Genomic DNA, 22,543 nt, shown 5'->3' on the forward strand with positions numbered 1-22,543 from the left:
CTTTGTGTACATCCCATAAGAATTGGTATTGTTGCTTTGGTGACATAAGGTATCCATGCTTTATCATACCCTGTCGGTGCCCTGCCAAGGAGCTGTTGTCCTATGACATTCTTGTGTCCTCCATACTCAAGCAAAAGATATGATTTACAATGCAACTTAGAAGAAAAGGCTAACAAATAATAAAATAAGAATAGAAATAAATCGATCTCTAATAAATAGATCTCTCAAAGGCAGTAACTCGAATAGCAAGAGCCACCAATGTTAGCAAATGGTTAGAATTGAAAATTTGCTCTAAATTAAATGATCATAACACAATAATTAACCACAAGAGCATATATTCTCCTCCCTGACGAAAAATCTCCCTCCAACAGCGATGAATTTTGATGAATTAGGCCTGCAGGGGAAATCTCTATAAAGAAATGTCCCTAGACTTATACCCCAGATGAGGTGTGAAAAACAGGTCAAACCGAGAGAAAAGAAAATATCCTATTTTTAAAAGTGCTCCATTCATGTGAAAATAATGCTCACGTTCCCATACGCCCAGACGTGGCAGCTGTGCTAACAGTCCAAGGTCTGAGCCAGCCATACACAATCTGCCCTCATAAAATGGTTTTAGTATAGTACACTTTCTGAATATTTACCATTGTTACTCATAGCTGAAGACCCATTAATACTGCAGCCAAGACACTGCAAGATCCCACATGGACTGCTGATGCTATGAATGGTTAAGAATCAAATGCTATCAAGTGTTGGGTTGGTATATCTACTGCCAATTCTTTACTTAAACTGAAGTTGCAGTAAATTCTACTGCCCAAACCATCCCAATTTACTAGTGTCCATAGTTCCCATTCTCGATAATTACTCAAAATAAATTAAAAATGCACAAACATCTAGTATATGTACTTTTCAGCAAAACCAATTATTTCTATTTGGATGAAAAGATGAATTTGTTCCTTATTAGAAATTACCCTATAATGAAAAATGTAAAATTAAGACATGCTCTTTTTCCATATCTGTGCCATATGTGATTAAAAAGTGGTACTTGTGTAAAAGGCTGGCACTGTAACAAAATAGGAACAGGGAGCACAGTCTTAAACTTTATATTAAGAATGGAAGATGAGTTATGTATAACACACAATTCCTGAAGTTCTGAACTAATTTGATTTGTAGGATATCTCTGGATTAATCTGGAAATGGTGCTGATTCTGTACAATGCATTACTTTGAGTTGTGTGTCACTGGCTCATGAGTACCCAGGCAAGCAGTGAGCTGCTACCTAAGTCTGTAGGATGTGTAGCAACTAAAGCACATGAGCCACATAATACACAGCTTGCAAGGGTGATGTACCTCATATCTGGCCCCAGGAATATTATGATCATGTCCTATATGAACAATGAACATGAAATAATTGATTAGGTATATGTGAAAAGATCAGCCAAAATGAGCATATGCAAGGGCTTTGGGAAGACTAATTTCTGAGTGCTACTTGAAATGAAAGATGCCGTCCTGCAATGTCGCAGCTCACTTAGCTGATCTTTTTACATATCCATTACACGCCCTCATGGCTTGAATTTCACTAACGGTATGTTCTTGGAATTGAGGCACTTATCACATACCCATTCAGCATATACTTCCCCTGTAAGCAGATGATATGCCCCTTCTGTAAGCCCAGTGCACACTCTGAAAACAATAAAATAAAATTAGCTCCATGCACTCAACATTTTCCTTATCCTCTATATGAATGGAAGTGAATTTCTTCATATGATTTCATTCCGTGTTGAAATTCATGTTTTCAGGCAAACTAAGCATTGACTGAAACCAAATCTTTAAGTAGAAATCAGTATAATGTGTATGTATAATAAATAAATTGAAGTGGTGACTGAAAATTCCCAGCTTGTGGCAGTGGGTGGGATGCAAACCCGTGTCCTCCTGGACGTAGCGCCAGCACACTAACCACTCAGCCACCGCCTCCCAAAGTTTACATTAAATGGTGACAGAGTATTAATTTGTAATACTGCTATCACTGAGGACAAGCAGTAGGTTCAAGCGTTGAAAGGCAGTCTTTCTAAATTATACGTGGTACCGTACACAGAATTACAGAACTGCCTGACGCCAAAGAATCTCTATAAAAGGGAAGATTACTGTGTAAGTAGCTTACTGATGTAGCATGTGATCAATAGTAGAGGTAATCACAAGTACTTGGAGAGGACAAGACTTCTTACCTGTGGAACCAGAAGTTACAACCGGACTCACAGAGAATTGCCTGGTCGTTGTCATGCACCTCCTTATGGCAGATCCCACAGGGGTAGATGGGCGGAGCGTTGGGGTTTTGAGGGTTGAAGACCATCGGCTGGTCGGGCGGGTAAACCTAAAATTAATGTGTGAATCAGGGACCTACTGGCGGAGACTTTGGTCCAAAATTTTTTAGTTGACATGAGTTGTAAAATTTTGGTCCAACTCCGCAAGCACTTACAGAATGTAAGCTAAGCGGCTGATGTTTGTTTAGTACTTGTTAGATCAAGACTAAGAACTGCCAAGTAATCCCGCATAAAAGAAATCTTTGGGGGTTGGTCATGGGAGTCTTCAGTTCCTTTACTGTCTACTTTTTCTCAATCACTGCTTCAAGAATAGATCTTAACTGTAATTGAGGAATGTTTACAGGACGTTACTCCATCTCTAAGAAAGAACTAAAGTTAACTGATACAAAGACAAAAAAACAGACAGCATGTTTAAAACAAAATGGAGTCAGACTTTACTAACTCCTGTAACACTATGCAGACTTTTTTCTTATAATTAACTTATGTCACTTCTTAAATCCTTTTCTGTCATTATTATATCAATTCTGTGGTGTTACTGTATGTTGTTTAGGGCCACCAGCCAGTAGATCATTCACTAAGCAACATATTGACAATACATAAAACATTACCTCTTCACAAACTCAAGATATCACATGGTGGAAAATTTATGTTGTAGATTTGATTAGTGAAAGATCACAACAACTAACCTTAACAGTGAGAGCCATATACTATATCAGTAGCTCATTAAATTCTCAAGAACAATATCAATACAAAACTATCTCAATTCTTACTAGATACTAATATTTCAACTCTAATCTATGTTAATTATATTGTTGCTTGTTAAAAAAAAAAGGGAGATAAATAAATCCAATAAACTTTTCAATTAAATTTTGGTATAATCTGTAACCAGTTTTTAAATAAAAAAGTGTTTAGTTGTAATTATCTAATGTCATCTACATAAAGTGCACTGTGCATCTACTGCCATGCTTAGTGAAACAATGGATGCAATAACATACTAACCTTGCCTGAGCTAACAGGCATGGGCTTGGGCCCCATGTTGGGTCCCTGACCATTATTCATGCCAGGTCCATTGTTCATCCCAGGTCCATTCATGGGGGGCATTGGCCCGTTCATTCCTGCCATGCTTGTCATCTGACTCATGGTTGTCATGGGCATGCCAGGCCCAGACATGGAAGTGTTCATGTTCATGCCGTTCATGTTGCTCATGCTCATGGGGCCTGACATGGGGCCATTCATGGGGCCATTCATGGGGCCATTCATGGGACCATTCATGGGACCATTCATGGGACCATTCATTGGACCATTCATGGGGCCATTCATTGGTCCATTCATGGGACCATTCATTGGGTTACTCATAGGACCATTCATGGGACCATTCATTGGTCCACCAGGTCCCATGGGGCCACTCATTGGGCCATTCATGGGGCCTCCTGGGCCCATAGGTCCACCAGGACCCATGGGTCCATTCATTGGTCCTCCCATTGGCCCACTCATTGGCCCTCCCATACCCATATTCTTCATGTTCATGTTTGCCATGTATGACATTCCCATGGGGCCCATTGGTCCATGACTCATGGGGCCAGGTCCAGGCCCTGGCCCTGGCCCTGGCCCCGGCCCCATGCTGCTGGAGGAAGGTGCTGACACTGAAGGCGAGTCATCAAAAGGGTTGGACGCCACAATCGTGTCACCATAACCTAAAACACAAAAGTATATTAGAAATTATCTGAAACTAGGAAAATAGACATATATTAATATGATATAGACATTTAAAGTAAATAAAATACAAATCACGGTAAGATGAAATAGGACATGTTTTCCAATAGGGTTGATATCTCTTGAGCTTACAAGCCTGCATATCATCTTATATTCTTTCTCACAACCTTATTATGTGCTTGGCAAATGGAAATCTAGTTCATCCATAATAACAATGAGGTATAAGTTTTGGCTAATTTTCTTACAGTACCTACTCTTTTCTATATTACAATAAAGGTTAAACTTAAACTTAACCACCATTCTATGCTTCCTCAATTTTAGGGTTCTCTCATCTAGTATTACAAAGTGTCTACAATCTACACCTGTGGTGGCAGTGCTCATCTCCGTCCCATGGACCTTTTGAGTCTGAGGTGGGAGGGAACCCATAAACCCAATATAGGGCCATTGTGACATTCAAGTTACCACAGTTTACTTTCCCCATGTTTCCCAGACCAACCACTTATCGACTATCCCGAATGGAAGGATAAACAGCTGGGTGGGGTACACTCCAACTGACCCAAGCCAGGATTCAAACTCAGGTAATAGCGGAATTATTTTTTCTGCTAAATCGAGCTTTCCACAAAATAGCATTCTGCTAAATTAAGTAATAAACACTAATGATAATAATAATAATAATAATAATAATAATAATAATAATAATAATAATAATAATAATAGTAATAATAATAATAATAGTAATAATAATAATAGTAATAATAATAATAATAGTAATAATAATAATAATAATAATAATAATAATAATAATAATAATAATAATAATAATAATAATAATAATAATAATAACGAAAAATAGTAATATTAATAATTACAGGCATACCTCAGTTTACAAGCTTAATTCGTTCCGGAATTTTTGCTTGCTAACCAAAAAACTTGTAAACTAATACTGTAAGTAAGTGTAGTGCTGAAAACGCAAAGATCGCACACTAGATCACAAACGTAAGCAGACACGAGCATGCAGATGCTACCTCTGCGAGTGTACAATGAGGACTGAGACCCCATTCCCATTGTTTTTCTGCTCTGAGCGCTCTCATCTTGCAGTGAACAAAGGGAACCCATGCTCACATCTTCGACTTGTGCAAACAGGATGCTCATACACCAAGTCTCCATTCAAAAACCAAGGCATTTTTAGTGATTTTTTTTTTTGCTCATAAATCAAAACATTTGTAATGTAAGGCACTTGTAAACTGAGGTATTACTGTATCAGAAGAAGAAGAAGAAGAAGAAGAAGAAGAAGAAGAAGAAGAAAAGAAAGCAAAAGAGAAAGAAGATGAAAAAGAATTCCTGAGCTTTAGGCAATAAACACCCACCATGAGTTTAGATGAGCCTCACCTGAGAGGGGGGGAGGGACCAACTCATGGCTGGGGGGTGTGGACGGAGGGCCCTGGGCTGTGGGTGGGGGGTTGGAGGTGCGTCTCTTCTTTTTGGGGTTGTTTGGAGAATCTGGTGAGCCTCCAGTGCCTGGCTTGAAGTCAGCAGCCAAGCTACTGTTGTTGGTAACGGCTGTAAACACAATGGTTAATGTATGAGTGAAGAATTCAAGAGCAACTTAATGATGAGTTTTATATTAATTGGATAACTGTATCAATTAAGAATTTCAAGTTCTTTCTAATGACACCCCCACATGTAAAATGTATATATAGCTTTGCTGAACAGTCTACTTCAGACACTAACCATTCATTTCTTGGTAGTCAGGGCCATAACTTTACTAAAGGTAAGCTATAGCCCCCCCTAATGTTTTATATATCAGCCTCATAATGCCCCTAAAAACTGGAGCTTTACTGGTAACCTTTCAACTTAGCAATGCATGGTTGAAAATTGTCAGCATTTTGTGGTGGGACTTGAATCCAGAACCTCAGGGTCACCACGTTTGTGCCCTGACTACTGGGCCACTGCTCAGGTCATGTAAATAATAGCCCAACCCACGGCTCATTATAAACCAATAATTGAAGGTGACTACTAGCTACATTTAGCAAGGTAAAATCTTGCCATAAAAATTACATTTTTTTGTAAATATCCAGATAATGCTTGGTGTATATGTCAGCTTACCCAAATAACACAAGCATTTTGAGCTAACTGCCTGAATTTTTACTAACCAAGGTAATTGTGGAGATTGACTCTGTGCCTCCAAAATACGATATTGCACCTCCATATTATAGTTAAGGGACGAAATACATGTCCCTCAACCATAATATAAAGGCGCAAGTACTTAAAAGTAAAGATCTTGGGGGACCTGTGGGAAATCGGGGGTTTTGGGTGGGGGAGCATACCGTATTTGAACTACTCCAACCGAACTTTACATAACCTAACCTCTAATGGGGGGGGGGCTTTGTCCCCTTGACCCCCCTCCTAACCAGGGTGGGCTGAGCCCCCCCTGGACACCCCCACATGTATGATGTGCCGGTAAAACTGGAGTAGTACAACAGTATGTGAGACCTTGGAAAAGTTATTCTCTTGGGGCAATATTGGAGGCCTGTAGTGAATCTCCATATTCACCCAAAAAAAACAATAACAAATTCTCAACTAATTTCCTGGAAAGTGACAGGGTGGCTGACAAGCCTATTCCTTAAGTACCCTTTGTGTCCAGCACCACCAACACAAAGGCTGCTGCCTCAGCCCAGCACGCTGACAGACAATGGCGTGTCGGAATATAAAGCAAGGCAGCCCACACCCACCCTGGCGGGGGCGGGGCAGTCTGGGCACCGCCAAGGCCTGTCACCCCTGCCCCGCGTCCCTGCCCGCCCCTGCCTCCCTCGCCATGCCTCACCTGACTTCTTCTTGGGCATGGCGGTGGCCTGGGGTCTGCTGCACTAGTATGGCGGGCCTGGCGGGGGGCTGCACGGCGCGGTGTGGCTGGAGGCGATGTTTCCTGGAGTAGCGTCCGTTGTGTCCTGCCGCGGCTGTCCTGGCGCCCTGTTGCTGCTGCTGGCACGGGTATTAGAGGCTGCCACCACTCCCCTGCCGCCAAGGGTACTGCCGCTCGCCCCCACGCATGGTGCTCGGCGGTAAATGTCCCGTCAGCCTCACAGACGGCACGAATTAGTTATTTTTGTACTTAGTTATTGTTTGGGGGAATGTTTGCAGGTGGCGGGAGCGTCGCGGCGCCCACACGCGTCATGCAGGCTTATCCTCCTCATTATATTAAACCTTGTTCTCCAGCCTACATCCACTGTTAGGGAAATCATGCACTAATGTTAATATCCTCGTCTGTCTGTCTGTCTGTCTGTCGTATTGATCCCCTCAAAGTATAATGCCCTGGCTGAACTTCCCCCTATGCCTCCCTCTCCCCCTCATTATATTAAACCTTGTTCTCCAGCCTACATCCACTGTTAGGGAAATCATGCACTAATGTTAATTTCCTCGTCTGTCTGTCTGTCTGTCTGTCGTATTGATCCCCTCAAGGTATACCGTATAATGCGCCCTGGTTCCCCGGGCCCAATACCTCCCTCTCCTCCTCATTATATTAAACCTTACTCTCCATCCTCTATCCACTGTTTGGGAAATCATGCACTAATTTTAATATCCTCGTCTGTCTGTCTGTCGTATTGATCCCCTCAAGGTATAACGTATAATGCGCCCTGGTTCCCCCTATACCTCCCTCTCCTCATTATATTAAACCTTACTCTCCATCCTCCATCCACTGTTAGGGAAATCATGCACTTATGTTAATAAACTCGTCTGTCTGTCTGTCGTATTGATCCCCTCAAGGTATACTGTATAATGCGCCCTGGTTCCCCCTATACCTCCCTCTCCTCATTATATTAAACCTTACTCTCCATCCTCCATCCACTGTTAGGGAAATCATGCACTAATTTTAATATCCTCGTCTGTCTGTCTGTTGTATTGATCCCCTCAAGTTATAATGCCCTGGTTCCCCCTATATCTCCCTCCCTAGATGGGGTCCATGCCCCCTCCCCACCCCCACAATCACTCCACCCTGGCCCTCACATCACCCACACCAGACCAATCATACTAAAATATATAAAGCAAAAGGAGTTATATAAAAGAAAACGGCTATCAGAGGACGATGCGCATAGCTATATGAGTGGGTTGGGCGGAGGAGAGCTTGTCAGAAATATAAACTCCCCCTGGCCCAACCATCACCCACACCAGACCAATCATGCTAAAATATATAAAGCATGAGGAGTTATATAAAAGAAAATAGCTATCAGAGGACGATGCAATATGAGTGGGTTGGGTGCAGGAGAGCTTGTCAGAAATATAAACTCCCCCTGGCCCATACATCACCCACACTAGACCAATCATGCTAAAATATATATAAAGAAGAAATCATATGTTAGAAAACAGCTACCTGGGGACGATCGATGCATATGATTGGGCAAGGTGGAGAGCTGTCACAAACTACAGAGAAATAGGAAAGGATGTTCAGAAAAAGAAAATATATAACGTATTAAAATCACCCTCTTCAAGTATCCATGATAAGTAATACAATTAAAACAGGCTGCTGGGTGCTGTAACTGACTGCAGAGAACGACCATGATTGGGTCCTACTTCAATAAAATCACAATGCAAAACAACCATTCACTGTAGTTACTATGAGCTACGAAATAACCATCAATCCTGTTGAATCAGTGTTGGTTTGCTCAAATGAGTGGACTACCAATATCCAGAAAAAAAATAACCCTCGCACTATATTAGCTTAAATGCAAAACTTCATATAACCTACCTAGGTCACTCATGTTCCCTGCACTAATTTACAAAACCTGTAGTACAGACAAGAATTATTTGGTTCCCAGCTTAACTTATCTGGCAAGAAAAGATTCCTCCAAGGATCGTGGAGCTACACAGGAGCACACAGGGTGAAATGTCACTCCACAGCTTGTCTGCCTGGCCTGGAACCTCACACAAGCTACCTCCACCCCTCCTGAAAAGCGATGGCAACAAAAAAAAATAGATAACGGAATACAGAAAAGAGAATAGAAGTTGAAAATAATATCTGCTTAACAATCCTAAATAAAATATTTCCAGTTTCAGTAAAACATATAATGATAATGCTTATATTGACTATGATACCTTGGGGTACACCATGACATGCATGTGAAAGGAAGTATAACTAACACACAAATAACATAATTAATTTTATGATTGTAATATATTGTTTAGAAATCATATGTACAATAAGTTGATTACATGACCTCCCTCCTCCTCAATATGAGAATACAAATTCCATGCCTATGCTTCCCCTCAATCACATGTTTTATAATACATAAATAACTTTGAAACACATACATTTTTGTAATATTCCAACACTTGCACATCTTACCTAACAAAATTTACACTTGAGGTTCCTTTGAAAAACCCTTATACAAGTACAGTGTACCTTATTTAATGTTGGCTGGCAGTATGATTTGAGAAATTTCATGAGTACTAGAGTAAAGAGGCATATTTCCCCCAATTGTCAGTTTGTAGAAGACACGGAAATGAGAGACCAAGAAATTTGCAGGTGGTTTCTGTTTGCAGGGTGAAGAAGTGCTTGAAAGACTTGGAAAGCCATTACCAGAAATATTCTTAGGCGTTATGTTGTATCAAACTCACAGATCAGGAGCTAGACCAAAGCTTGACATTTCCTCCGAGACTTCAAGGGATAAGTGAAACAAGCAATAAATAACGACAGGACATTAAAATCAACAAAACAGCAAATTCACCAATAGTTAATTATCCTGTAATCATAAAAATGGACATGTAAAGCAGCTTTGTTAATCACTGAGCTATGGATTTCATTTGTCAATAGATCATCAAGGAAAAAAGTACTAAAAGAATAGCTATAAGTCCTAAATAAGCCCACAACCCAAATTTAATTTACAATCTCAGATCTTTTTAAATTTATACTAATTTTCATAAACTTCATTCTTAAAATCCAGACATGAATGTGCTAATATTAGAACAGAAAAGGTGTGGGCCAAACTTTGACAATGTTGAAAAATAATTGAGTCAATATAATAAATTACTGACATTTCATATTAGTGAAATAAATGGATCAAAAATCACAAGATGGAAAAAATATATATGTAAAATATCTTTACCCGTCTCGTAACATTTAAATATCCCTTGCCTGACGAAAGTAGCTACCATAATAAACTGGACAAATATTTCCATTGAGGAAGAGCAAAATACATTTAATGTAACAAAAGTTATTATTTATGTTCAGTATTCATAAATAAAAGTAACCATGAATATAGGTAATGATGCCTAATATAAAATACATGCATTTCCGTTATTGATAACAATTACCTAAAAAAATATTTTGCTTCACTTTATGTATTAACAGTACAGATTCCTTTATACAAAACCTGCTATGGCAATAAATAGAGCATATTAAATATGCTAGGCAGCACATCTGCACACTAACAAGCTCAAGAATCTATATTTATATGAGCCACTGCATCCCAGCCCAAGTAGCAAGTCTCAAGATCCAATGAACCAAAAGAGGAAACTATCTGTCAGTGGAGCGGAGAGCCCGGGCGAGGAGTAGTGCGAAGGCGGCGATGGCAGCTACACCCAGGCCCACCTTGAGCCACGTGCTGTGCTCCCCCACCACCACGCCTAGCTGCTTCAAGTGCCTGCAACACACCACCAACAACAAAATTAGTTATATGTATGAAATGGAATTCAGGACATCATCCTCTTTCAAGATCTATCAACTTTAATCAATTATTTCCCGTCCAGCGTTTTATTAAAACTGGAAACTACAGGGCAGCCAGTGATCAGTTTCTAAGTAGTAAGGAAATGAGTGAGAAGATAAGACAGAATTAACTTAACCTACACCTAATGATCAATGTAAAGTTAGAAAGTAACCAAATATATTCTGCTTGACTTTCATGATTTTTTCGTGTCATTACCTAAATTTTGATACCTGATCACAAGTCAGTGGACACAGCTTGTCTCAACTTCCCTCAAGAAGCATATAACCATTCCCTTGATTCCCAATAACTTATTAAAACAGAAATATGGGGATATAATTGTATAATTTATTATGTTCCTGAAACCAGAATCACCAATTATGTGACAAAGATATTAGTATTTTTTCACTCCCCTGTACACATCCCCTGAAAGATGTGTATGATTTATCAAAGCAGCTCTTCGCTGTATGCTTGCATACCTCCACTGTCCACTAAGGGGTTGACTTTGTGGCTTTACTTGTCTAGACACTATGACTAGGGTACCTTTTAACATCTTTCTTATACTGAGTGTAAGTAAACTGTTTTCTCCCTCTCATCACTCTTAGTACATCACCACTACAAACAAGCAATTTACTAATTGTATTAAGAAATGTAAACTAACTAAATATCAAATTCATTTCAACAAAAACTGAAAGTGGACACATTACCTCCTGTCACGAGTTAAGGCACTACACTGGCAACAGTGTCAAACTCCAAACCAAAAGAAAGCCACAACATGCTCTAGTGTGCAATGATTAAGTAAACAAAATTGAGTGCTTTATTTAAGTTGTATTCATAATGCTTTAAATCACTTCAAATTTAATTACCATATATTTAACACTGATCAATATCATCAAGACATAGTAGAGGGATTCTACAACCTAAAATTCACTCATGCATGTCTATAAAAAAATTTGTCTCTGAAAAGTCATAGGATGTCATTTTGAAACTGATTTTGAGCAAATTAAGTTAGGTTTAAGCCATAACCTTAAGCTCATTCATTGTAAGAGAATATTAGAGCTAACATCTTTTGAGGTTGCCACTTTCTTGATGCTAAAATATCTGATCATTTAGAATATTATTTGAAATGTACACCACTAAGTGGCAGGAACTGAACCAGGGCCTTTGGAATAGAAGTCAGGGTAGCATACTAACAGAGCCACTGATGGGGTAAAAGGTCACAATGCCAGGGGCAATTCTGCAGAACTTAACCTGACACCCCAGTCCCCATATTGAGGGCATGAAGAAAAGGGATGCCCTCACACTTGTGGTAGCTGGCAAAGCTTTTAATCAACTCAGAATGGCATACATCAGAGCAATTGCAATAACACAGTGAAAAATCTTGAAATGTACACCCCTGAGTGCCAGGAATCAAACCCAGGCAGCTTACCAATGGAGCCACTAATGAGCTAGGTCACCATGCCAGGGGCCACTTCTGCAGAGCTTAACCTGACACCCCAGCCCTCTACTGTGGCCAAGAAGGAAAAGTGACCCCCTCACACCCAGGGTAAATGGCAAAGCTTTTAAACCCTAAAGGACCGGAGGCGGCCATAGCCACTTTACAAAGCGAGGACCAGAGGCGGTTATAAAAGCCTTGCTGTTTTTACGCCAAATTTAGCTACATTTCACAAAATTTTGTATTTCACATATTGGGAACTCTGCCCGAGATTTACTTTGGCTACTCTGCCAGTCTTTGCTCTGCTCTTATCATGGCAGAAAACAGTGACACTGATTCCGACGTGTCCGATTTCCTGCCCACACCCTCCCGCCCTCAGACCTGAACCCCACGCGTATTACCCTCCCGCTACCACATACAAAAGGGGCTTTATTATGTGGAGGGAGCTTATATTATAGACTAGCTTGCGTAAATAGACCTCGGGGCACCATTTTCATTATGACCTAGCCATGGTCAAGCAGCCGAAATGGACACATGGCCATTCCCGCCAGAATTCTCTCCTCTTCAACTCGCTGTCTCTCCATGACCACGGCATGTAGAGACTTCTGGATGCCATCATTAGAAAGAGGAAGACTTAATAATGAGTAAAAAGTCTGTTTCATTTGCTTGTCCATTGTAGGTTAAGTGTAAGGAGTGTGTGAATACAAGCTATTTTCGGTGTTTAGCGCTGGAGGGCCGGTCCTGGCAGCACCAAGATTACCACCGCTGCCGGTCCCAGAGGGGTTAATCGACCCAGAATGGTTCTCTCATATATATTAAAAACACCGCATTTTCTATTCTGGGTCGATTCCAAGGTTTACAATATATTAGAAGTGTGAGCGGGTCATCTTTCCTTCATGGCCAATAGAGGGCTGGAATGTCAGGTAAGTTTTGCAGAAGTGGCTCCTAGCATGGTGACCTTTTAGCTCGTCAATGGCTCAATTGGTATGCTGCCCTAACTTCTATTCTGAAGACCCGGGTTCAGTTCCCAGCACCCAGTGGTCTACATTTGATGGTGCTTCACTGTGTTATTGCAGTTTCTCTGATGATGTGGAATATTACCAGCTGCTACAATAATTTGGTTTCACAAAAAAAAGTAAAGTTCTGTGAGGAATGCTATGATGCACATCTCTGAAAAATAACATAAAATGCCATGGACATGCATGCATGCAGGTTACTCTCAAAAATGAGTTTGATGTAAAAAGTTGAGTTATATGACAATCTCTGGAAAAAAGTAAAAAGATATTCAAGATATTTCATTGGAGAAACTCTTATTGTTGACCTACCATAATCAGCAGCCAAATTTCGATGTAGTATTTATTTTTTTGTTTCTTAAGTTGTAATAATTAATTAAATTAGAACCCTGTTGCTGACTTTTGTCCTTGCCTGCAATCACTTGCCCTCACAAAATTTAGGGAAAGGCTGATATTCTCTTTAAGAAAAGTGAATGTTGCAAAAACATCTTGCATGCCTTTGGTGGGAAGAAAAAGCCAATTACTAGCTTCAGTAAATTAGTAGCAAACACAAACAAAATATAATCAAACAGATAAATGCATAAAAGTTGCAGTAAGTATTGGAACAGTCAATCAAAACAATGCATTTCTGCAAGAAAAGAGTATGAACTGTTTTCATCCCACCTTGCCATGTAAGAAGGGTCTGGCCGCAACAGCAACACGTGCACTAATCGACGAAGGGTGCTGCAGTGCAGACATCAGGAGCAAACATTGGATTGAACATTTTATAAGAGGACTAAATGAATTCTAGTACACTAAAAAGTGATAGAAGATTGCTCACATTATCTGAGGGGCTCTGGCTTTACAGTAAATAAAAGTGGTAAATGAAACTTTGGTAGGAAATTCTAATAAGAAAATGGCAGGCAATCAAATGACATGTCTGGATTAAGGCAGGAAAAATACTCTTCCAGTAGGACCTGAATTAAAGGCTGAAGACTAGAAAAAATATCCTTTCTACTGAAGTACATCAAGCAAGGAAACGTCTCAATTTAGGTAAACATTGACAAAGAAAAAGGAATGAGGAAGAGATCAAATAAATCTAAATTCATACTTCAAGGGCCAACATTAGCTGAGGAAATTTTGAGAATACTGGCTATGAATCTTCCCTTTACAGATTATTTATTGCTACATAAAGGACATAGGCCTCATCAAAGGGATCCACTGTGTCTACTACTACTCGCTCTGTAAAGTGGAGATCCATCAAACATATAGGTAGTGAGTGTAAGGTTAAATTTCCCAAAGAGAGAAAGAGCATTCCATGGAGTACTTACACAGAAACTTCTACACAACATGGCAGTCCTTGACCAAGTGCAAAATTTACTGACACGCTTTAGCAGTGCACTAAAACATTTATTAAGTGTTACACACCTGCTTCGGTAAAAGAGCATCCAAGCAGCTTGAAACCGACTATGGGAAGAATGATAATTAGCACATTTAGTCATTGATACCCTCAATCAAGAACATTAATTAGTATTTCAATAAAACAACGAAAAGCATGGTTAGATCAAAGAACAGTTATGTAGCAGTTATTAATAGATGTGAACAATAATTTTCAATGCCCAATAGTGTTTGTAAGTCATATAGAAAACTTAGTAGTAAGTCAGGTAAGCATGTAAGTACAGAATTATCATGAAAATTTTGAAATCTGGGGTTCAAGATTGGAGAATTACAGAAGTAACAGCACACAGAAACATCAGTTTCATGCACAACAAAGGAATTCCAATTCCTCTTTATTATCATCCCCTTCATCATTCCACTCCTGCAGTGTTAAGGGCCTCGATTTGGATGAAAGAAAACATAAAATGATAAACAGTTGTCCAGGAGCCTAAATTAAAGTGCCTTCTGGATAATCTTAAAATAATAAAACGAAAAAACAAATGTCACTTACGGGTAAGCTGCCATCGTTGCCAGCTTAGTGTAGATGTCTTTCTTGGGCTGGGATGCAGAAGAGAATGGATGTGGGGGAGGAATTTTGTGCTTGTGACAGAAGGAAGTGGGCTGATGGATGTAGTCCTGACGCACTGCAGACATGTCACCCTTGTTGGCCACAAACAACACTGGTATGGCAGTGTCACTGAAGTATTTCTAGTTAAAGGAAAACAGCACAAGTAAGTATATAAAGTGACTAGGTAGATAAAAATGTTAACTTTAAACAAAGAACAACTATACTTATCATTATCAGTCACTACCAATAGGATTACTATAATGAGACTTACCAAATATATTCTTGCAACATATTCAAAAGACTTTGGGTTTGAGACATCATATACTAAGCAGGCTACATCACACTGGACTTCACTGGGCATGAGGGCATCAGTGATATTGTGGACATCTATGTCATGCAGGACCAGGTACTTTTCTTGGCCATACACCTGTAGCGTACTGATGGTGTGTCTGGACAGCCTGTCATTGGGAATCTCCTGAGTCTCCTGAAAAGTGACCAGTTTCAGAGATGATTTTTGGTATACACGATAATGCAATATATCAACCAATCCACAGTGATGTAAATGCAGTTTGCCATCAATTCCATGATTCCCCATATCCTCTATGCCTGCAAACAAGTGATGTTGAACTTCACCTCTAAAGATCTGCCAAGGAGCCCTTGGCAGAAGGTGGTCTTGCCTGCATCCTGTGGACCAATAACATGACACTGATACACATTCCTCATCGTCTGCTTCTTCTGGAGGTCCAGCCTTTTCTCACGTGTTACTGGGAAAACAGTTCTTACATTACATTCTCCTATTCTTTTTTTATCATTATAGTAAGCTTATTAAGATCACCTATGTTTACAATATAATGGGCATGATTGCATGATTTGTGAAGTAAAAGTACAACGGCAAGATTGAGAGAAACAGTATAAGGGGAGACCACCAGTAAAATGGATCAATAGTGTATGAGTGTTGGGGAGAGACAATGGCAGGCGAGAGATTGAATGTGCAGAGTGCTGGAACACGGAAAATTGAAAACTTTACCCTTGGGTAGGGAAGGTTCCCATGAAGGAACATAGCATTGGAGATACAGGTAGATAAATAAATATTATTGTAAACTACATGAGAGATAAAAACACTACCCAAAAAATGTAGTCAAATTCAAAGGATGAATTATATAAAGTAGATGTTAAATACTATTGTGCATACCTATGATAGCTGAAAGTTGACTGTCATCTCCTGATCCACAGTAACCAAGGTAAGCAAAATATTCCAGTGTCCTCTGAATGTCTAATAGTGTCCATAAAGTCCACTGTGCTAAGAAGCCTTGTAAGGTGATCCAGCCCTGGGAAATATAGAAAATGTTAACAACATCAAATTATTACTTTTTTTCACAAAAACTGTATTTTGCATTCAAATATATATTAGAATGTATCTGATACACTAACAACATGAGGTGAAGCCCCAGACAGACCTTCTCATTGGTATGGACAGAGTTAAGTACATCTGGGCCCCAGGGCATCACAGGACATGTTGAGAATAAGTCAATCAACTCCTGTGGACTCAGGGCATCATCCTTGTCTCTATCATACTTCTCAAAGAGACCCATCAGGAAAGAGTAGCCCGCATGGTTGAGCTCCGTGCTGCAGCCTGGTGGGACTCGTAGGCTGATGAAGAAAATATGAAGTAGGATAAATAGTAAGCCAAAGTGCAGTGAAGAGTTCCAGTATGAAGTTCGTCATTTACTTTTACAGACAGTGTGTGAACCATTCTTACGGGGGAAAGAGGTAGTCCTTGGAGAGCTGGAGGTTGTCGTTGTAGCCAAATTTTCTCAGCACAGTCCATGTGGTCTCGTGGCGGCCACGCTGGATGAAGAGGCGGTGGAGGAAGAGGAAGCCACGCAGTGTGAGGGAGTCAGCATGGACACCATCAGAGACGTTTCTTCTCACCACTGTCTTCAGCTCTTCTAATGCCTAAGAAGAAATAGGAGTTGTTTTGGTGCACCATTATTTCTCCTCTTCTCACATGCATTATGAGGAAAATTGCTTAACTCTATAACGTACAAAAAAACATGCTTAAGATTTTTCCAAGTTTCTAAATCAAGAACATCAACCATGAAATCTCCATACCCATCCAGCATTCTTCCTTTTCCACCTGATTTATACTATTTTCTGTGTTCCCTCTCTCTCCATAAGATCCCCTCTCCTCCACTGCATTAACCCCTGGTGAGAGTTGGTAAGAGGTTAAGGACAAAGGTAGGTGGGGACACATGAGCAAAGGCTGTGGCATTACTCACCTGGGGATTGAGAGGAGCATTGAAGCACCGCCGCTGGAAGGCATTCAGCTCCTGGTCGTTCAGCAGGCCATCATTATCAGTATCACATACCTGCAGTGAAGGGTTCAGTATTATATTTGAGTTGGTTGGTTGCAATAAGTTTATGTACAAGCATTTACTATATCAATTATGTTCTCTCCCAATTAGTCTACTACTAATGCAAAGTTTTCTGCAGTCTAATAAAGCTCATCTCCATGACACTGTAAAAATCCTTACCCTTTTCCTATTTCAATAATTCCAAATAAAAATATGCAGATTTTCTCAATTCAAGGCCATGAAATACATAGCCATCTAGACATCATCACATTTACTGTCAGGGGAAAAAAAATAGGAAAAAAAAGTTGATTGGAATAGCAATGTGCTTAGTCTATTTGGAGATAGAAAGGAAAAAATCAATGAAAATATATGGTATATACTACCCACTACACTCAGCTACTCATTATGTTACTTACTTTGAATATCCTGATTAATGCTTTCTTGCACTTCTCTGTGAGCTGGAATTATAGGTGTGTATATATTATGATGTGCCTTTTGAATAGGTAAAGCTGAGTTTTTTTAATATTGCCACACATTTCATATATTAATTTTCCATTTGATTCTATGTATATGAAATAGTTTAAATTACATATCACTTACATCTCTCTCCTCAAGGACATACAGTGGAGCTGTGGGGTGAAGAACAGCCTTCTGTGCATAGTAAAACATTTCAGATATGTTCTTGAGGGTTCTTGCAGAGCACTGAAATAATCATTAAATCAATCAGTGGAGGAATTTTACGAGGGTCATGCTGCCTTACCCACCCTACAACACCAATCCCAGGGATACAAAGAATGGTACATCAAAATGGGTCTGTCTTGCTTGGATTGAATGTGCTAAGGCAATTCTAGGCTAGGGCAAAATAAGACAATCAAAAACACTTACCTCAACACAGGTCTCAATTTCTGGGTATTCCATCATTGTTTGTAATACAATCTGCAACAACATTTTCATTATGTATAAAATGATAAAAGTAGATGTAACCATTTCAATATTACACAGTAATTTGTAGAAAATTGCTTAAAAATAATTTTAGTAGTTTAATCTACATGTTAAAGTGGAGACAAGTCCATTAATATTGACAAGTAAATTTGTTCATATTTTTAATCAAATTGTTTTCAAGTTTAACACTTCTCATCGTCCTAAATTTAACAATCTCTGCGTGTTTGTGCCTCACCTCCATTGTGGAGTAGTCCACCAGGTCCACCTTGTTGCCCACCAGGATGATGGGAGTGTGGTGGTGCTGCCCCAGGGTGGACCTGATGAGGGGCAGCCAGTGGCCTGTGACGCGGTCCAGCGTGTCTTCATCCTCCACGCTGTACACCACACAGATCACATCTGAACGGTTCACCTCCGCACGCAGCTGCTCAACACTCTGCTCCCGCTCTGGGGTCAGGAAAGTTGGATAAGAGTTTGTCAGTCAATAAGAAACCATACGGTATGTAGTCATTCCTAGGGTGCAGTTATAAACTTTTATTTGGTCTTTATGGAATACACTAAATACAATGATTACTAATCTTGAGATAACTAAAATATGTATGTTTGCATTGTTAAAGGCTTATAAAGGATTAAAACAGATTCCTAACCAGACACCAGAATTCAGACAACTCACCAGAGTAATCAACGATGTGTGTCGGCACCTTCTCCGGCGTCACGTCTGGAGGGATTGTTATTTCCTCGGCTCGAGGAGGAACCTGCTCTGGAAACTCCTCAGAGACAAGGGAGAGAATGAGGGAGGTCTTGCCTACTCCTGCATCCCCTAGAAGGAGGATTCTTACACCTCGTCTGTGACTTCCCCCCATCTTTTCTGAAAGGAAATTAAAACATTATTAAACTTAAACTCGCTTGGCAAAGGAAAGAAAAAGTTACTGTTTAAGGGGAAATATGTTGTCCTTCAAGGGGGGAGCTAGCTTACCATTTGAGGAGGGCCCCTCGGAGTGTCTAATATCTGAGATATGAACAGAGATCAGTTGATAGAAAAGCCTGCATTGTCATGTCCTCTCAACCAAACCTGCCAAAGTTAAGCAAATAGGTAGCCTATACAATACTCTATCATTGCTCATGCACACTACTGGAAACTGACAACCCACAAAACAATATCACGAGGATACATTTAAATGATGTATCTGCATAACAAAGCTGCATATAGGCTTCTGCTAGATCTGTGTCCTTAATCTGTTTGTCTAATTATCCAACTGTCACCAGGTGAGTCATCAGGTAACTCACCGACCTAACACACTAAATTGCCTATCACATATTCACCTTCCTCTACTTAGTTTCTCCACAAGGGGGGGTAAAGTGACAGGGCTCGGAGGGTTATAACACCATTTCTTCTGGCCTGCCCAAGCACTGACAAGGGCAGAAGACCCCCATCCCAGGGCAGGGCACAGGACAGAACAGTGTATGGCTGATATGTCAGAGTGTGCAAACTTTCCCCTCATGTACCCCCCTTATACAGCCTCACGTCACGCCCCTTGTCACGTCAATCCTCACGTCATTACTAAGGGTACAGCGGCAAAGGCTATAATGTTGGGGCAGGGCATGGGACAGAATAATGAATGGAGCGTACCCTACAGACCTTCCCCTCATGTACCCTCCTCACACAGCCTCACGTCACGCCCCTTGTCACGTCAATCCTCACGTCATTACTAAGGGTACAGCAACAAAGGCTAAAATGTTGGGGCAGGGCATGGGACAGAATAATGAATGGAGCGTACCCTACAGACCTTCCCCTCATGTACCCTCCTCACACAGCCTCACGTCACGCCCCTTGTCACGTGAATCCTCATGTCATCACTAAGGGCATAATAACTAGTGGTGACAGGTGTGCCGCGTCTGAGGTGCCGGGTGGCTCTCCCTGGCACTCTCCCTGGCACTCCCCGGCCCTGAGGAGGCACACCCCACGACCCGCCCTTGACAGCCGCCCCTCGCCTCATTAGTCCGTTAACACACCTCGTAGTCATGCAGAAGAGCCGGTGTGCCCCCAGTGTCCCCAGCAGGTAAACAACGCTCCCTCGAATCAGCTGATAGCAGAAACCAAACGTCGATATTCACCCACAATGCCCTGCCGGTGACACGCGAGTCCGGCCGAGCGTCGATCCCTGCCTGCTACGGTACGCGACTCCATGGCCTGTCCTGCATCACTATCACCATCATTATCACTCACTATCATCATCATCATCATCTTATATCTCTATTCTGCGCCTCCACTACCATCACTATTACTGTTACATTACTATTACATCTCCTGTGCTTCCTTCTCCATCATCATCACTATCATTATCACTATCATTATCACCATCATTATCATCATCACTATCATTATCACCATCAGTGTCATTATCACAATCATTATCACCATCACTATCATTATCACTATCACTATCATTATCACTATCACTATCATCATCACCATCATCATCTATCTCTATTCTGCGCCTCCACTACCATCATTATTACTATCATCTTCTATTTTCATCTCCTGTGCTTCCTTCTCCATCACCATCACTATATCATTATCACTATCATTATCACTATCACTATCAGTATAATTGTCGCTATCACCATCACCATCATTTTCTATCTCTAATCTGCGCCTCCTCTACCATCTCTATTACTGTCATATCTTCTATTTTCATCTCCTGTGCTTCCTTCTTCATCACCATCACGTACTTCACTATCACTTGATCCCTATCTTCATCTCCTGAGCCTCCTGCATCGCCCTCACCTTCTGTCTTCATCTACGCCTCCTCCATCACCATCATCATTTCTTTTTCTCGTCTCCTGTGCTGCCTTCCTCTCCTGTGCCCTCTCCAACACCATCACTATCACCATCATCTTCTATCTTCACGGTTTCACCTCCTATCTTCATCTCCATCTCTTACGCCTCCTCCATCACCATCACAGCATCACTAACACCATTATACCATCACTATCATGATCGTCACTATCACAATAACTATCACCATCACCTATTCATCTCCATCACCAGTGCTATGACCTTCATTATTATCATCACCATCACTATCACTGACACCATCATCTCCTATCTTCATCTCCATTCCTCTCCCCGCCTTGTCAAGTGTTCTATCATGGCACTGCGCGGGAAAGGCGTCTCACTTATCTACACAATCAACAGCTATATACCGGTCATGATAAAATATGAGGGACATCACTAAACAATTCCTTTTCTTTATCTGTGCCTTCCCTGCCTTGTCAAATAAAGGTCAGAGCGCCGTGTTAATGATAGGAAAGGCATCTCTGGGTGGTCGAGAAGCAACATGTTAAAAAATAAAAATAAAGTCTGACAGATTTATGAGGGACAAAAAATCATCCTCGTTTCTTATCCCCTTTCATCTCCCTGCACTCCCTGGTAAGTGGTCAGGCCTATTACTGAGTGGGAAGGCATGGTCACTTGCACAAACGACAATATAACAAAAACGACAAAATACTTCCAGGAAATAAAATATAAATCATTGTTTCTTATCTCCATCCGTATACCTCCTTGTCCTTATCAAGTCATGGTTTCTGAACTGTAAAGCATCTTGATCAGTTATCTGCACATTCCACATTAATGTGTTTGAAAGAAGTAAAATGTACTAGATAAGATTGGTACAAAATACAATCGTATCTCTTCATTCGTTTTCATATCCTCTTGTCTAATGAAATGGTTAGTTATAAACGCATCAGTGAACAGGAGGGCATTGCAATTTTTTTTTTTTTTTTTACCAGTCGACAGTAATACATTAAATAAGTCAGAGAGAAATATGAATCTCGCGGAAGCGTGGAAACTATAGCGTATAGAGCCTATTACAATAATTATTTAGTGGCCGTGTTATACAGGTATCACTAGTCTTTTCATGCATAATTTGATCATTATTCACAAAGTATTACCAAAACAGCTTTCCAGTGCATGTTTCGAGAAGGGAGAGGAGCGAGCCAGCTGGTCCGCTCTACATTTACCACGCCCCTTTTGGTGCTTCAGTACAGCAGCAGGGTCAGCCCTGACTTGCCCAGGCCGCAGCACCTG

The 22,543-nt window shown here is 40.6% G+C and overlaps 2 protein-coding genes across 9 annotated transcripts; both read right to left on the reverse strand.

Moving 5' to 3' along the window:
* Positions 1-15: 15 nt before the first annotated feature.
* Positions 16-7,768, reverse strand: LOC126981428 (protein pygopus-like). Of its 2 annotated transcripts, none has more exons than XM_050832455.1 (5): positions 6,855-7,768; positions 5,420-5,590; positions 3,317-4,011; positions 2,222-2,349; positions 16-1,679 (listed from the first exon to the last, which is right to left on the reverse strand). In XM_050832455.1, the coding sequence occupies exons 1-5, from the start codon at positions 6,871-6,873 to the stop codon at positions 1,559-1,561; spliced, it is 1,134 nt and encodes a 377-aa protein (XP_050688412.1). In that variant the 5' UTR covers positions 6,874-7,768; the 3' UTR covers positions 16-1,558. The 2 variants fall into 2 exon arrangements, with proteins under 2 accessions (XP_050688412.1, XP_050688411.1); XM_050832454.1 differs by having other exon boundaries at positions 2,222-2,367; positions 6,855-7,761.
* A 1,413-nt stretch (positions 7,769-9,181) lies between these two features.
* On the reverse strand, positions 9,182-20,655 carry LOC126981427 (mitochondrial Rho GTPase-like). 7 transcript variants are annotated; one of them, XM_050832447.1, is made up of 17 exons: positions 20,467-20,655; positions 19,430-19,462; positions 19,127-19,321; positions 18,692-18,900; positions 18,400-18,450; positions 18,115-18,216; positions 17,931-17,972; positions 17,440-17,529; positions 16,920-17,116; positions 16,618-16,810; positions 16,353-16,488; positions 15,794-15,924; positions 15,432-15,644; positions 15,104-15,300; positions 14,584-14,622; positions 13,840-13,899; positions 9,182-10,668 (listed from the first exon to the last, which is right to left on the reverse strand). In XM_050832447.1, exons 3-17 carry the CDS (start codon positions 19,314-19,316, stop codon positions 10,542-10,544), a joined length of 1,977 nt encoding a protein of 658 aa, XP_050688404.1. In that variant the 5' UTR covers positions 19,317-19,321; positions 19,430-19,462; positions 20,467-20,655; the 3' UTR covers positions 9,182-10,541. The 7 variants fall into 7 exon arrangements, with proteins under 7 accessions (XP_050688404.1, XP_050688403.1, XP_050688406.1 ...); XM_050832446.1 differs by lacking the exon at positions 19,430-19,462 and having other exon boundaries at positions 20,467-20,651; XM_050832449.1 differs by lacking the exons at positions 19,430-19,462; positions 20,467-20,655 and adding an exon at positions 20,241-20,374.
* Between the last annotated feature and the right edge of the window lie 1,888 nt (positions 20,656-22,543).

This window comes from Eriocheir sinensis, chromosome 48 (assembly GCF_024679095.1).
Source record: "Eriocheir sinensis breed Jianghai 21 chromosome 48, ASM2467909v1, whole genome shotgun sequence".
NCBI classification, from domain to species: domain Eukaryota; kingdom Metazoa; phylum Arthropoda; class Malacostraca; order Decapoda; family Varunidae; genus Eriocheir; species Eriocheir sinensis.

Excerpts from the sequence above, each read along its gene's own strand:
- LOC126981428 (XM_050832454.1), bottom strand. Across the intron at positions 4,012-5,419 it reads GGTCCCTCCCCCCCTCTCAG|GTTATGGTGACACGATTGTG; the intron begins GTGAGGCTCATC and ends TTTGTGTTTTAG. Across the intron at positions 1,680-2,221 it reads TGTAACTTCTGGTTCCACAG|AGTGTGCACTGGGCTTACAG; the intron begins GTAAGAAGTCTT and ends TATTGTTTTCAG.
- LOC126981427 (XM_050832447.1), bottom strand. The coding sequence starts at position 19,316 with ATGGGGGGAAGTCACAGACGAGGTGTAAGAATCCTCCTTCTAGGGGAT. Across the intron at positions 18,217-18,399 it reads AAATTGAGACCTGTGTTGAG|TGCTCTGCAAGAACCCTCAA; the intron begins GTAAGTGTTTTT and ends TGATTATTTCAG. Across the intron at positions 16,811-16,919 it reads AAGGACTACCTCTTTCCCCC|CCTACGAGTCCCACCAGGCT; the intron begins GTAAGAATGGTT and ends TTTCTTCATCAG.